The sequence below is a fragment of the Populus euphratica genome, unplaced genomic scaffold, assembly GCF_000495115.2.
Source record: "Populus euphratica unplaced genomic scaffold, PopEup_1.0 scaffold379.1, whole genome shotgun sequence".
In the NCBI taxonomy this organism is placed as follows: Eukaryota; Viridiplantae; Streptophyta; class Magnoliopsida; order Malpighiales; family Salicaceae; genus Populus; species Populus euphratica.
In genome coordinates this window covers 229,840-245,585 of record NW_011500147.1, presented here as the reverse complement: position 1 = coordinate 245,585, position 15,746 = coordinate 229,840, and the positions used below count along the sequence as shown (strand labels likewise).

At 32.6% G+C, this 15,746-nt stretch overlaps 1 protein-coding gene across 4 annotated transcripts; it reads right to left on the bottom strand.

Moving 5' to 3' along the window:
* Positions 1–2,945: 2,945 nt before the first annotated feature.
* On the bottom strand, positions 2,946–10,885 carry LOC105110809 (peptide-N(4)-(N-acetyl-beta-glucosaminyl)asparagine amidase-like). Of its 4 annotated transcripts, none has more exons than XM_011005971.1 (18): positions 10,723–10,885; positions 10,585–10,638; positions 10,332–10,505; positions 10,105–10,224; positions 9,916–10,014; positions 9,558–9,644; positions 8,341–8,423; positions 7,198–7,311; positions 6,394–6,448; positions 6,218–6,304; positions 5,510–5,565; positions 5,316–5,375; positions 5,079–5,166; positions 4,224–4,964; positions 4,052–4,112; positions 3,597–3,699; positions 3,325–3,459; positions 2,946–3,237 (listed from the first exon to the last, which is right to left on the bottom strand). In XM_011005971.1, exons 1-18 carry the CDS (start codon positions 10,798–10,800, stop codon positions 3,153–3,155), a joined length of 2,280 nt encoding a protein of 759 aa, XP_011004273.1. In that variant the 5' UTR covers positions 10,801–10,885; the 3' UTR covers positions 2,946–3,152. The 4 variants fall into 4 exon arrangements, with proteins under 4 accessions (XP_011004273.1, XP_011004274.1, XP_011004275.1 ...); XM_011005972.1 differs by having other exon boundaries at positions 10,338–10,505; XM_011005973.1 differs by having other exon boundaries at positions 10,398–10,505.
* Positions 10,886–15,746: the final 4,861 nt, after the last annotated feature.

Sequence of the window (15,746 nt, the reverse complement as noted above, 5' to 3'; positions counted from 1 at the left end):
CAAACTCACAGCAACGCATAAACATGCCACAAGCCCGTGGTATCGCAGGGGCATGACATCTAGTACTGTTGGCGCATAGTAAATGTTTTACTATCGAGGCATTATTTACTATTTTTTTATATAAATTTAACGAGAAAATATATAAGGTGAATATTGTATCGTTACACTGTTCACTTGCTTATGTTTTACTATAAACAATATTGTTTATTTTTTTAGCTTTATTATAAATTTAAGGGGAAAAATATTAAACTCCATTAAGTTGATAGATCGGGTTCACTCTAAAAAAACTAAAGAAAATTTAAAGGGAAAATAAAAAATTATTTTAATTAAAAAATTTAGCAAACATAACCACGTAAATGTTACGTCTTATGAATTTAACTATCATGATCTATACCTATCTTTTGATTTTTTTTTAGTTTTATTTTTAGTCATTATTTATGATTTGTTTTTACTTATTAACATACATAATTCTTAATTTGTTTGATTACATGTATAAGTTTTTTAATTCAAAAACATGTTAAAAGTTAAAAAAAGTCTATATATAATTTTTTTGTTAAGAAAAAAAATATCTAACCCATGGCAAAACACGAGTCAAATATTTAGTGAAAAACTAAGAATTGAAATCAAAATGGTAATCTTTTATGGGTTTTAAAAAAATTAAAAAGAGTGAATTAGAAGTGGTAAACTACTTTGCTTTTTTTTTTGTTAGGTTTTTTAATGTTTTAATTAAACATAATTAAACAATTTCATATATTGTGTCATATCCCAAAGGGTGGCAAAAAAATGAAGGGATTGTGGAAATCACATAGGCGTAGCATGTCTACATTTGCACAAGCTTCTAGTACTACAAGAAAAACCCATTTGGGATTTTTGACGTAGATCCTTCAAGGATTGCTTGGTCAGAGGTTCTTTGTTCGTACCCACAAGTTACGGGTCAGTTGACCGGAGGGGGGGCGGGTAATTGGTTAGTGAAGTGCAATGATGCTGGTGTTAGAGTTTTGAGAGCAAAAGTTGAGGCCACCATGGATGAATGGCTGAGATCAGCTGATGATTCCGAAGAAAAAGATTTAATATGATTTATATGTTTGGATCAATGGCTGAGATCAGCTGATGATTCAAAATTTTTTTTTTAATATGATTTATATGTTTTGGATTGTTTTGATATGTTGATGTTAAAAATAATTTTTAAAAAATAAAAAAATATTATTAATAAATATTTTAATATAAAAAATTATTTATTATTTTATTTTTAAATATATCCTTAACATTTAACATTTTGAGAGGAAATTACCTAGGAACCTAGTACATGGTCACCCTTTCGAATTCGGGTTTTTTTTTCCCTGTGATTTTCTTACTTGCTGAAGTTTTCACTTGGGTTGCTCCGTTTCCGTGCCATGTCTCATTCGAATCTAAAAACCATGTTCTATGTAGGAATTGATGAACATTGTTTTTAAGGAAAAACAAATCTAAACACTTAGGCATGTGCTTGTTGATTTTTCACATACAATAACCTTTTACTTTTTTATAAATATAAAGTCATTCGATTTGATTAAATTAATCTAAATTATTAATTATTAAAATGATATTATTTTAAAAAAATTATTTGAGTTTTGATCTAGTTGTGAGTTAATTATCATTTAATTTTAAATTTTATTTGATATTGTGATGGTGATATTTTTTATAATATTTAATTTTAATTTTAGAAATGTATTAAAATAATATTTTTTTTAGATTTATTTTTGATATTAGAACATAAAAACGACTCAAAAATATTAAAAAAATAATTTTTAAAAAAAATATTTTTGAAATGAAAAATAAAAAAGGAAAAAACTCTTAATCTACCGACAGTTGTAAAACAACTCAAGATTGGATTAACCTGCAACTTCTGCTAAGCTAGGTTATCTTCCTGGTTCTTGTTCGGATTTAGCATGCTGTCCTCCTTGAAAAATTATTAAATGAAACTGGTCCATTTAATTAGTTCATGCATTAATTATTGGTTAATGTAGAAGTAAATTCATACAACGTATGAGTCTGGTTTACATGAACAAGATACGTCAAATATATAGTTTAATTCTCCTATTTTTCACGTTTGATTTCATGTATATCTGCTTACCTCCAACTCTGGAGATGGCTTAAACTAATTTCTCACCTATGGATCTCCAGGTAAACGAATTTGAAGGAGGAGGTGTAGCTTTTGGGCTAAGTTGTTCACACATGAATCCAGACCCAACTTCCATAACTATACTCTTCAAATCCTGGATTGAGAGTCACCGCCAGGAGCCCATTGAGCACCCACCCCTGTTCAGCTCAACCACCCTCCATCACCAACAAGATCCTAATAATAGCACCAAACCACACAATTACTATGCAACTAAGGGCAGTGCAGAAACTCCCTCGGTGAAAATGGTCACAGACACGTTCAAGTTATCTGATTCAGCAATCAAGAAATGGCTTGACGAAGTGCATGATCAATGAGCTAAAGCTACTCCTTTTGAATTGCTAGCTGCACTTTATGGGACACGGGCTGCACATGGCTCCCTTTCTTTTTTTTTGTTTAATGATAAATTGTCCATGGCCATCTAAGATAGGATAGAGGAGTGAGTGAAAACACAGAAAAATCAATTATATTAAAAAAACCAGAAAAAAATAATTAAAAAATCAAACCATAAAAAAAAAATTTTAATTAAATTTTTTAAACTACACACCAGTTTGATTTTAATTTTATAAACCTAAAATAAAAATAATTAAACCAAACCCAACCTAAATCAGAAAAAACCAAGCCAAACAATTTAAACCAGTTTTTTTTCAATATAACTGAACCAAAACCGGTCACTTTAAATAATTTTGATATTTTTATTTTGAAAAACCACTTTGGTTACTTTTTTTATAAAAACCAAACTGAAAATAATCACCTCCATATCCTACATATTCAAACATTTCAGGTATGTCTGGGCAAGACAGAAATTTGCTGTCATTGAACCACCAACACTGGGCCATTATGAATACATATTGACTAAATACGGTGTGCCCATATGGCAAAGAATTGTGTGATTGCTTGCCTCCATGGACAAATATTTACTACCAAGTAAGTTATACAATAGCATCAAAGTCTGGAACAGAGCGTCAGCACATTGGAATCTCTCTTATACAACTTAATTGCTGCTTGCATACAGATCTATGCTACCCAATTGTAGGCGTGAATTTGATTGAACGTCTCTGGCAGCCAGAAATTGGAATCTGTCATGTTATAACTTGTTAGATCAACGATCACGAGGAACTAAAATGTGGAGTGCATGTAAATTGGTTTGGATCAACAGGATTTACCTGAAAGCGTTGCATGGGACACTATCTGAATTAATCTTAAATGATTTACGCTGAAAACGATCTTTGAACATCTGAGAAGTTTGTTTATCCAGAATACGCCAGCTAGAACCACCATCATGACTACCCTCGACAACCCTGTTAAGAAAACAACCAGAAATCATGAAAGCGAATAACATATAAATTTGCGACAAACATGTAGTTGTGAGAACTATGAAATAAATGCAGAGAGAAATCGTTCACATGGCGCCAGATGGTTGTTAATAGAATATTACCAGTCCATAGGGTCTCTCTCTGGGGCATCATTAGCTGACATTATATCATATGCCACTAGTTTGTGCATCTGCTTGTCTGATAGTTTATAAACAATCCAGCAACCTACGAGAGGCATTGTTAAAATACATCAGATATGTTCAACAGGATCATCAACATTAATCCAACATTTGTTTCATGCCAAGTACAAAGAAACAACTGAGAAATGCAAGAAAATTTAACTTAGGCGTCTATATTCCAAGCTTGATTTTTCAGAAGCGTTCAACAGACCAAATCTGCAACCATGGTTACTCGGGCTTAAAGTCTATGATCACCAACAAAACACGTGCCATTTTCATATTTTTTCAATTCAACAAGACAACACCAAGCACAGTACATTGAGAGCACAGAATGGAAGGATCTGTATCAAACATTAATAGTTCAACATCACAAGATTTTCTAATATAATGTACATTACCTCTCGCTCCATCTGGTTCTTCCCATTTAGACGTGCGAAGTCCATCAAATGCTGATGTGGCCTGAAATTGTGTTAAAAGTGGAATGATAAAGGAACTTTTGGGAGAATTCCTACATATGAGCAACGAAAGTAAACTTATGTATGACAATTAGAGAAACAGGATACTACTCACAATTCCAAAAGGAAGTTCCTCGCCACTTGCAAGAACAGAACCTGAATGGATCCTATTCAACTTTATTAGTGGCCAGGAAAGAGAAACTTTGCTTATGTTGTCAAAGTTGTTAAGAACATTGATCAAATCATCCAATGCATCCAACACAACAGGCAGTCCTAAACAGGTGGTGACAGGGTCAGCAGCCAAACAGATGTCCACTTTTCCATCAGTGTCAATCTCGCTCTTCAATGACAGAGCATTTATTAACTCCTCAAAATATGGCAGCAAATGAAGTATAAAAGGGTTTATGGAAGTTCGCCTGGTTTTATAGGACGAATTCCCAAGTTCGACCAAAATTCCTTTGAATATCTTCAGTATTTCAACAATTCTTGATTTGGGAAGAGAGTGGTCAACACAACGAGAAAGGAGAGGGGAAAATGCATTGTAAGTCTTTGTCACATGCTCATCTACGCATACACGAATGGGACATGAAGTATGACTCAAAGAACAATTATCATGAAAACCAATTTCTGATCTTGCAATGCGCCATTCCTTGTTCCCACTTTGTCTACCAGGCAAAGAGACTGAAGAATCATTAGTGGAACATAAAGATCTCTCAAGCTCTTCAGATTCAATCTTATCACGCTCTTCAAGTACAGAAAGAATTTGAGTTGTAAAGCTTCTTCTGCATTCTCGAGTCATGCTATGGAGAGTAGCCAACAAATCAGGCTCTGTGGTAATGTTTCGTCGGGATAGAACCTGCAAATTTAGAAATTCTTTTGGTCAAGAACTCAACATAAGAGAACATAACATTGTGCATGAAGAAATGGAAAAACCAACATGAAAGAATGGCATTTCAATAGTTAAAATTACCTCAACCCACTTCCTTGTGTAACGCTTAGTGACGTCATAAACTCCATCTTTTGCAATAGCAATGACATAGTTCAATTTCTTTTTCCACCTACGAGGAAAGAATGAAATCAGATGTATACAAAGTATGTTCCGAGCCAGAATAGACTAGTGAAGATCCTGAAGCAGGGCAGAAGAAAAATCATTCAGTAGGCACCCATGTGCATATATGTAGATCACATAGATTAAGTAAAAAATTACCCCTTCTCATATAGTAATGGTCTGTCAAACACTCCTTCACAAGGGTCAAGATGCATCCATCTGCATAATAACATCACAGAGTACATGTAAATGACGGTTACCATGACAAAGAGCCTGGTTTAGCTTAATCATTACTCTTCTGGTATGCTTCTGAAGAAAATAGAAGACATCATTTTTTTTTTAATGAAGCTTACCTGCCTAGTAATTCAGAAAAGCACTCGGTCCAAACATGATCAGTGAAATCCAGGATCTGATCAAACACAAAATGGGAAATGGTCATATACTGACTTTCATCATGGCCAAGTTCTTTCATAAAACAAAATTTGAAGCCCCCTCAAATTCTTCCACATTATTACTGTGCATGAACACAAGCATGCCCATTAGAGGACTTCCAGAAAACAAGAGATTCCCAATAAAGGGGAACAACCTTTTCAAAGTATTTCATTTTAGTTCACCTTTCACAAGGTATTGTATGGGAAGCCATGATTTTGAGCCCAAATACATTCCAAGACACAAAAGGTAGTTTAGCTATCTTATAGTCCATTGAAAATGGATCAAGTTTTCACAGAATTTCTTTACTACATTCAGAACACGTTGAAAACAGACAAAGGTAGTGTCCCTATATTAAGCTACTTCAGATTTGTAATAATATAGAAAATAACAGAGAACTTTATTGTTCTTCACAGAACCCAGGTAGAACAAAGGTAGTGCTAATCTACTTTGGATTTGTAATAATATAGAAAAATAACAGAGAACTTTATTGTTCTTCACAGAACCCAGGTAGACTTCTATCATTGCGTTCAGTCTTTACATCAGAAAATATTGATCTAACAGAACATAGTCTGTCCAAAGTAAGATTGTGTCATTTGGCGGTTGTATTTGAATTAAAGAAACTGACTTACCAGACGAGATTCATAGCCAAAAGCACGACAATAAAGAGTAAAGCAATTGGCCCATTCCCCACAGCGACCCCTTCGAGTTTCCACGAGCTACATGGTTAAAGAGGAGAAAGAAGAATAAGACAACAGCGAAGCAGATTATGAAATATAAACTTGTCAATTGGCTTAAGTAAAAATACCTTTAATGGATCATTGTAGCGTGGGAAACGGGTAATTCTTGAACAAGAATTGCAGCTGAGATATTCCCATGACAGAAAAAAAAAAAAGTGAGGGGTGATGAACATGAGAACATATGCTTCTGTGCAGAGAAGGAAACGAAAACCAAATAATCATGCCAAACCAATCTACCCATGACTGCTATTCATCATCAGAACAAAGATGTGTGTTGCACACACTTCTCTGTTTAGTATCACACATCTCAGCTAGCTATTTAGTTTCGATTTTATTCCAGAATCAATAAAGCAGATTGGACCACCAGATCCTCACTAGAACACTATTTACAAAATATGAGCAAGAAGGGGGGAAATCTTTTCAAATAAAAAACAGCCATATATCATGTGACCATGTTGATACAGGTAGGGATGGGACCGAGTTTAATTTTCTGGTCAATTATAAACAATGGGTGAGGGGGCAAAAAGAAGAAGAAAGGTCTGGCCAAAGTGCAGACTTTCCCCTTGATATGCAACATCAATTTCGAGAGCTGTACCGTTTAAAATTTTTGAAATTCCCATATATGAATGACTACCATATAAACTGTTATCAATACACACAGCACCGATCAAGTAAACAGCTGGCTATAAAAGTGAGTAACTTGTCATGAGATCATTTGATACAATAAATATCACTAAGAATAAAATACATGTTCAAACTTACAAACCAAAGGTATGAAATACAAGACCTGAAGATTAAAAAGAAAACAAAATCAAATTCCAAAAAATATGAAAAAACCCAAAAATAACGAAAAATATAGACGTGGTGCATACCGGTAAAGTTCAACTCGAGCTGCTCCATATTGAGTTTCTGAAGGAAGCGCAGCATCCATTCCTTGATTAACGGTATCATTGCCACAGCCATCACAAGGAGGTTCATTAACCCACCTACAATATCAGAAGAAGACAATCATACATTGGCAACATTTTTAATTCTGCTGGCAACCTGTTGTAAGAAACAAGAAAAGAAAAATTTTTGATTGAAAATTAAACACTAATTATTCAGTTTGTGGTCGGAAAACAAATACATTCACATAACTATTCCATGGAAACATTTTAAAACCTTTAGATGAGGAAAGCATCTCTGGTACTTACTGTGGTTCAAAACCATTTTGGAAAACTTGGAGAGAGAATCAAGATTTCTAGACATATAAAGCCACTGGCACATATATGCAGTGTACATAACAAGCACCAAACTTAACGATGCAAAAGATTCCAACCAACTTAAAAAATATATAGAGAGAGAGCTTTCTTTGGAAAATAAACAAAAAAGTGTCGAGCAAGAACAGCAACCATCCACTGCTTTCTTACTCCTGAAAGCCTTCTCTTTTATAAGAAGTAAACTTTGTTGCAGAACTTTGAAGCAGAACCACTAAATACTTCCAAAAACTTCATATTTTGGAATCATTGATGCTTGTTTCCTCCTTGCTGAATACATCCTAAACTTCTAGCAAATAAAGGCCATGTCCAAGAAATTAAGATCCTATCAATTTAATCACACTTTCCTGACATCATAAAGCAAAAAAAGCAAATTAACTTCTAGCAAATAAAGGCCATGGCCAAGAAATTAAGATCTTATCAATTTAATTAGACTTTCCTGACATCCTAAAGCAAAAAAAGCAAATTCTATGTTTGCTCAAGAGTTTGTTGCATCAACGAGGCACCATCCTTTGGTGCCACTCATAACATGACATATCTAGTCCTAAAAATGATCTTCCTATGAAAATAGTGTCATTCTATAAACATAACATACAAAAGAAAACAGTCTATTTACACAGAGTATAGTTCCTTACTCGGAGTACTTACTTGTAAGTTGTGCAAGTAATTATTGCTGGGATATGTGACTATTTATTAAGCAGTATTTTGTTAATTTTAAGGGCAAATCCAACATAAAAACAGAAAAGGAATGAAAAACACCTGAATGATTGTTTGAACCAGAAAAGCAGCTGCAGCAGGAAAGCATGGTCTTGTTCGGTTTTTGATGGTTTAAAGTTCCCCTCCTAAAACAAATTTATAAAATTACCAATTACCATGGTATAGTAGCAGAGCAAACCCTAGAGGTGAAATTATTAAAACACCTTAAACCAGTTTGATCAACATGAACCACCTTTCTTATTTATTCCAATTATGACGTGGTTGCAATTCACATTGAAATACAAGAGCAGATAAGAAATTGCAGTTGAAAATAAAAAAATATATAAGAGGATAAAACTCGAATCAGCATTGCAAGACAATCATAAAACTAGCCAAGGTCTCGAAGTTCTCCATCCAACAAACCTGCCAATAAAAAACTACAACCACTAATATACTGCTGCCAATAGTTCTACTGAGCATCAAGATAACCACAAAGATGCGAGAAATCCTTTAAATATTATTTCCATTGCAGTCGGCCGCCCACCATGATTGATGCGTGTGAGAGAATTTTTTTTAATATACCATATTCATACCAAACTTCTGTCAAACTTAATTTGTTCTGTTCAACTGTAGTTCAACACAGGTCCAAATAGCTGTTCTAAATTGTTGTAATACAAAGATAGCACAATTAATCAAGTTCAGAGCCTACAGATTGTATTTGAGGTGTATTGGATTGGTAGTTAATGCATCTAATAATTAAATGTGAGATAAACTACACTGAGAATTTTGTTATGCTAAAAGCTGTCCAAGGGTATTTTAGTGATTTAATCAAACAGTGAAGGGTTTTATGTCAACTAACTGTTTTGACACCCTAATGCACTTTTATATATAATATTATAGATTAAGAAGTTGATGACATTAAGGTGAGTCTGAGTTCAGGTCCATAAACAATATTCTATAACGGGAAAAAAAAACATAAAAAACACAAGTGGTCACAACCAAAATAGTAGGACTTTAGCTGCATGATTATTATATAAAAGAGACTGAGCCTATAATAAAAGAGACTGAGCCTCTACAAGCATAAGGGGACAAAAAAGATAGAGAACGAAAAAAAACCTCTACACTCATTGTGACACGTCTATCAAATTCCATTAGCATAATTTTTTTTTCCAAGTTGACCTTTTGTTGCTCATTATTCTGCATTTATTCTATAGCCAATGACTCAAATGTTTATTTTCCTCATCACTATAAAAATAAAAACAAAATCAAAAAGCCATTACCTTTGCCAGAGAAACCAAAGCTTTCTCCTCAAGCTCTTCTCTAGGAACCGTCTTCCGTGCTGCCTCCTGCCTCACGGGGTCTTCATACTATATCAATAACAGGCCAAGTACAAAATAAATACTCTCTTGGAAATTATCCCTATCTAGCGTGCGAGTGATTTAACAATCGATCATAAACAAAACAAAAAAAAAAATAGATTGCACATTATTTTCCTGTTGAATGAACAGATTGAAGAAAACACCTTTTTTACTTTTATTGGGAAGAACAAAATGAAACATTTTGAAACTCAAATCTCTTTTTCAGTAACCAAACAAATGAAGAAAAACAAAAAAGATAAACCTCAAAATTTGAAATTACCATTTGAACTTGACTGATATAGGGCCGTATTTTCTGCCCAAACTCTTCACTTTGTTCTCTAACTGCAAACTCTTGCAACATAAGCGCTTCCTCCTCTGCCTAAACACAAACAGACCCTATAAACATAATGTTTAAATCACTCTCACAAACCGAAAATTGAAACACAAGCACAAAAAATTATAAAAAAACCTGTAACATCTGCGCAAGCTCCTCATCCGATTTCATCAGATCGGCAACAGTTAATTCTTTGAGTTCATTCGAAACATGAACGACATCAGAATCATCCGACACGTCATCTCCTCCAAGAATCTACACAACAAACCGTTTTAATACACAAATGCATAACAACAGCAGCAGCAGCAGCAGCAAAATTCTGAATTAATTGCATAAAGAAATAAAATTATAAGTAAAAAACCCGGCACATCACGAATTGATTCCTCTTCATTTTGCTGCACAACAACAGCGGCAATTGATTCTTGTACCTTGACTTCCTTCTCTTCCTCGTTGATTTTTATCAATTTGAGTTTGTTAGAAATGCCAGTGAGATTAGAATCGTCCGATACGACTCGATCATCATCTTCTCCGGTGATCTACAAAAAAAACACCAATAAAAAGAAATGCACACACACACGCAAGTGTTGATGACGAAGCAAACAAAATAACAAAAACCTGCTGGAGATGAGGAGGGATTGAAGTGAGAGAGAAAAGCTGGATCTTAAGAACCTGCAATATTAGTCATAACAATCAAACAAACACTACTGTTGATAAAAATCGAGAGAATTGTGTTTTAGAGAGTGCGAGACTGACTTCGAGGCCGTCGTCGGTGTCATAATCGACGTCGAAGATGGAGTCATTGTGGCTGATTATGAATTTGCGGGCTACCATCTTTACTTTTTCTTTTTCTTTTTTTCCTGTCTTTTCTCTTTGAGAGAGAGATTGAGAATTAAGAAGTTTGTTTCGGTTTATTGAATTAATGTGGTTTTTATTTTGCTTATTTCCGAGGGAAGGTACTGGATTCTTTTTTTACCGTACCGGTTGGGCACAAGTCCTGCGTCATATTATTTTAATTTGAATTATAAATAAATAAAAAAACAAATTATCATTTTCTTTTGGTATAAAGTTATTACCTGTAATGTAAACGCGTGGAAAAACGTGGGATGAATAGTGTGCAGCTGTATGTCACTATTGACTCATAGTAAACGTTTTACTATTGAAGCATTATTTACTATTTTTTTATATAAATTCAAGGAGAGAATGTGTAAAGTGAATATTGTATCATTATAGTGTTCTCTTGCTTATGTTTTACTATAAACAATATTGGCTCTTTTTTTTTTGTTATAAATTTTAGGGGAATATTAAACTCTATTAAGTTTATCCATCGGATTCACTTTAAAAAAATTAAAGTGTGTGCAGTACTATACAAATATATTGCTAACTTCTTTATATTTTATTATTGATTATATTATGTATGCAAAAAATACTATAATCTTTTTTTACATGTATTTTTTTTAAGATTTTTTTATGTTATTTATTGAATTGATTGAAAATCTAGTTCAATAGTTTTTTTAAAAAAAAATATTATGAATTACTATAATATTTCTCTACATGGTTTTTTTATTTTTTATGAATTTTTTTTTCAAAATGGTATTTGTTAATTTTATTTTTTTATATTAAACTAATTAAAAAATTTTCTTCGTAGTTTAAAAAAATTGTGTATTGCTATAATGTTTTTCCATATTGTTTTTATTTTGCTGCAGTGTTTCCTCGCATGTTTTTTTTAATTTTCATTTTACTACAGTGTTTGCTCACATGTTTTTTTTCAAAATTATCTTTGTTAATTTTTTTTAATATTGAGCTGGTTAATAATTTAGTTTTAACTTTTTTCCACGTGTTTTAGTTCCCAGTTTCTGCTTCTCTTTCAAAATTATATTCCTTTTTTTCATTTTTTTGTTTTTTCAGAATTTTTTTGTTGATTTTATTTTTTTAATATTGAGCTGGTTGAGAATTTAGATTTGTAGTTTTTTCTTTAAAAAAATATGGATTGCTTAGTATTTTTCTATATGATTTTTTTCAAAATTATCTTCATCGATTTTATTATTTTTAATATTGAGCTGGTTGAGAATTACAACTTTAGTTTTCCTCATGAAACAATATTGCTATAGTGTTTCCCTATATTTTTTTTCCTTTTTTTATATTTTTTTCAAAATTATCTTTGTCAATTTTAGTTTTTTTAATATTAAGCAAGTTGAGAATTTAGTTTTGTAGTTTTTTCTTTGAAAATATTATGGATTGTAACTGTTTCTCTTCATATATATTTTTTTATTTTTTTATGATTTTTTTCACAAACTCACGACAATATGCAAGCATGCTTTACTATCAAGGCATTATTTACTATTTTTTTATATATAAATTTAAGGAGAAAATGTGTAAGGTGAATATTGTATCGTTACACTATTCACTTGCTTATGTTTTACTATAAACAATATTGTTTATTTTTTTAGCTTTTTTTACCTTCTTTTCGAGTGCATCTTTAAACCCTTGACCCCCTCAGACAGTGTGTTTTGTAACATTATCTCTTTTCAAGTGTATCTTTGAGCCCTCAACCACTTTAGATAATGTGTTTTTTAACTCTACCTCCTTTTAAGTGTGCCTTTGAGCCCTTAACCGCTTTAGGTAATGCGTTTTCTAATCCTACCTCCTTTTAAGTGTGTCTTTGAGCTCTCATCTTTAGTGTAGTTTGTTTTCTAACCCTATCTCTTTTTGAATGTGTCTTTCAATCATCGCTCCCCTTTAGATCCTATCTCTTTCCGAACACTCATTTGAGCTCCCATCTCTTGAATAGTGCACTTTCGAGTCCTATCATGTCATCTCTTTAAGATAGTTTATTTTTTCGCTTGGGTAGGTCACCCATCACAATAAGACCTTTTTGAAAACTCATTTTCATCGTTCATTTAGAGCGGTTGCCCATTATAATGAAATCATTCTAAGAAAACTTCATAATGCTCACCACTTTAAAAAATCTTGGTATTTTTCACCACTTTGAAAAATATTTATATTTTTCAAAACCTTCAAAACCTTTTACCTTGACAGGCCGTCCATTATAACAAGACTATTTTGAAAATCTCTGCATTTTACGCCACTTCGAAAAATCTCTGTATTTTTTACCTCTTTGAAAAATCTTTGTATTTTTCATTTGGGTAGGTCACCTTTGACAATTCAACTATTTTAAAATTTCTGAATTTTTAAAAGAAAAATCTTTAAGTTTTTACTCTGAGTATGCTTTCTAGTCCTCAAAAGGATTCATCATTTCTTAATATGATGAATCCATCATCTCTAATTCTTCTTTTTCTTCTTTACAATGCTTACTACCTAAAATTTCTTACGAGACTTTCTAGCATAAGCATAGTAAAAAGGGGGTAACTGTCATAACTCAATTCTGGTTATTCCTAAAAAATCAATTTTTTAAAATAAAAATCAAAAAATAATAATAAAGGCTAGCAACGTGGAGAAAGCAAACCAGGGAATCAATGTGCAATTTTGAAGGAAATTCAAGGCCTAATTGTACTCTATTATGCCCAAAAATAGAGAAAAAATGCAAATTCAAGGTTAAATTAAATGATTATTGGATGAATTTGCATAAAAATTAAGTTTGATGACATAATTAAATTTCTAATAGGCCAACTTATTTTAATTATGAGCCAAATTAAATTTTAATTATGTTTAAGAATTAATTTGGATCTAATTGAAGGATCTAATTATGTGTAAAGACTTAATTATACTTTAAAATAGTAAAATTAATTTTATTTGAGGCTTAATTGGTGGAAAATTAAGTTTAGGAGCCTAATTTAGGCTTAAATAAGAAGATTGAAATTTTAAGAGATCAAATTTAATTTTTACCATGTTAATTGATTAAAATTAGAGGCCAAATTGTAAGAAAATTGAAAGTTTAATGATCAATGAGGGGTTAAATTGCATAAATCCGAGACCAAGGACTATAATGTAAGAGGCACGTAAATTCGAGGCTTAAACAGTAATTCATTAGGGGTTTAATTGCAAAAGTTTAGGGTTAATTAGAGATTCTATTGAAAACAATTGAAAAATAAAGGACTGAAATGAACTTTAGCTAAAAAAACTAAGAAATGTTCATTATCTTCTTTATTTTTTTCTAAAAAAGTTGATCCGGTTATCTACTTTGCAGCAGCATTTAATGTACCAAGCGTCTATCAAATTTACCAAAACTGATACGAAACTAATCACCAAACATCCCTCTACATCAGGGTATGGTCATCACTGGCTCACTAACAAATAAATTGATATGGTACCACCCCAAAAAGGCCAACTCAAGCAATCTGCAGCTGCAAATTTGATAGTGCACCATGCCTACTTTGAACCAGTGGTTAAGATCCTTCTCAACTGAATCCAGGACTGAAATTTTTATCAAGTATAGACAAGATTATCCTCTTTCACCTTCTATAAATAGAGGTGGATTTCAGGCTCTTAGGGAGGAGAAAAAGGGGTCCAAAGTTAGCCAAAAAATTAGCTTTTCCGATTTCTGCATATTTTTTCTCTTTTTCTCTCCACGTGTCTTCAGCCGTTAAATAACCCATAGAAACCTTTCTTCTCCACTAACAAACGGCTGCTCAACCTCCCCACAAACCCAAATCCTCACCAGCAATAGGGGCAGCCACCGCGAGATGCTCCCTCTCCCCGTTGTAGATTTTGTTCTTTTACTTCTTTTTTTTTCTTTCTCCATCACAGGAAACCAACACTGTCACTATTTTTTCTTCCATTTTTGTCTTGAGCAACCAGCACTACCAACTTCACCACAGGAAGCCACTAAACGACCACCAAGAGCCACTGTGAACCTTTCTCTCTCCTCTGGAAACCGGTTTCTTCTTTCTCCTATAGCAACTCCAGCAGTCAAAACTCTCCACCAACGTCGCCATTCGCCTCTCTTTTTCCACGACCAAACCACCTCCAACATCACTCCAGGCTAGTGATTGCGGCTTCTTCTTCTCTGCAAGGTTGCCTCCCACTTCACTCCACTTCACTTACCGTTCACGTTCTGCAAATAATTCACTCATTTGGGCAAGCCCAATTTTGGGCTAGCCTAAATGGCAGGGTCGGGTCTGGCCCGGTTCAAAAAAAAATAAAACTAATTTCAAAAATCATTTAAAAAATTATGATTTTCTCAAATATTTTTCTATCCATTTTGCATAATATCAGGTTGTATATTTACACTCTAAAATAATAATATGATATTAAAATACCCAATTTTCTGTGAAATATTTCAATAAAAAGTCAAAACATTTAAAAAACTCTAAAAAAACTTTTAAATTAATTTCCCTTTTCAAAACAAAATATATTTTGTTTTCATGCATACGATCAAATCCTAAAATATTTTCAAGTATGTTTTCATTAAAAAAATTGCAACTTTCTCATATTTTGAAAATCCAAAAAATTGATATCATAACTAATTTATAATTATCTGTTAGGATTTGGCTAAAATAAAAAAATATTTTTCCAACATTTTTCTAGGATCCAAATATAGACTTTAATATCTGTGGGGTGTAAAATTATACAATAAAATACACACTCAGGTATTAAAGATACAAGATGTATAAGTGCGATGCTGAAATTCATACTTTAGAATGGTTAGGATTTAACCTAATAAGATAAAGACTCCTTTATGAACAAATATTTGTCTTGAATCTTAGAAAAGACCAATAGATAGAAACCTGACATAAAAAATCAATCAAACAACAATGTAACTTACCTTAGGTAGGGTGCACTGAGGGTGATATGTCTTTACCTTGCACAATCAGTCCCTT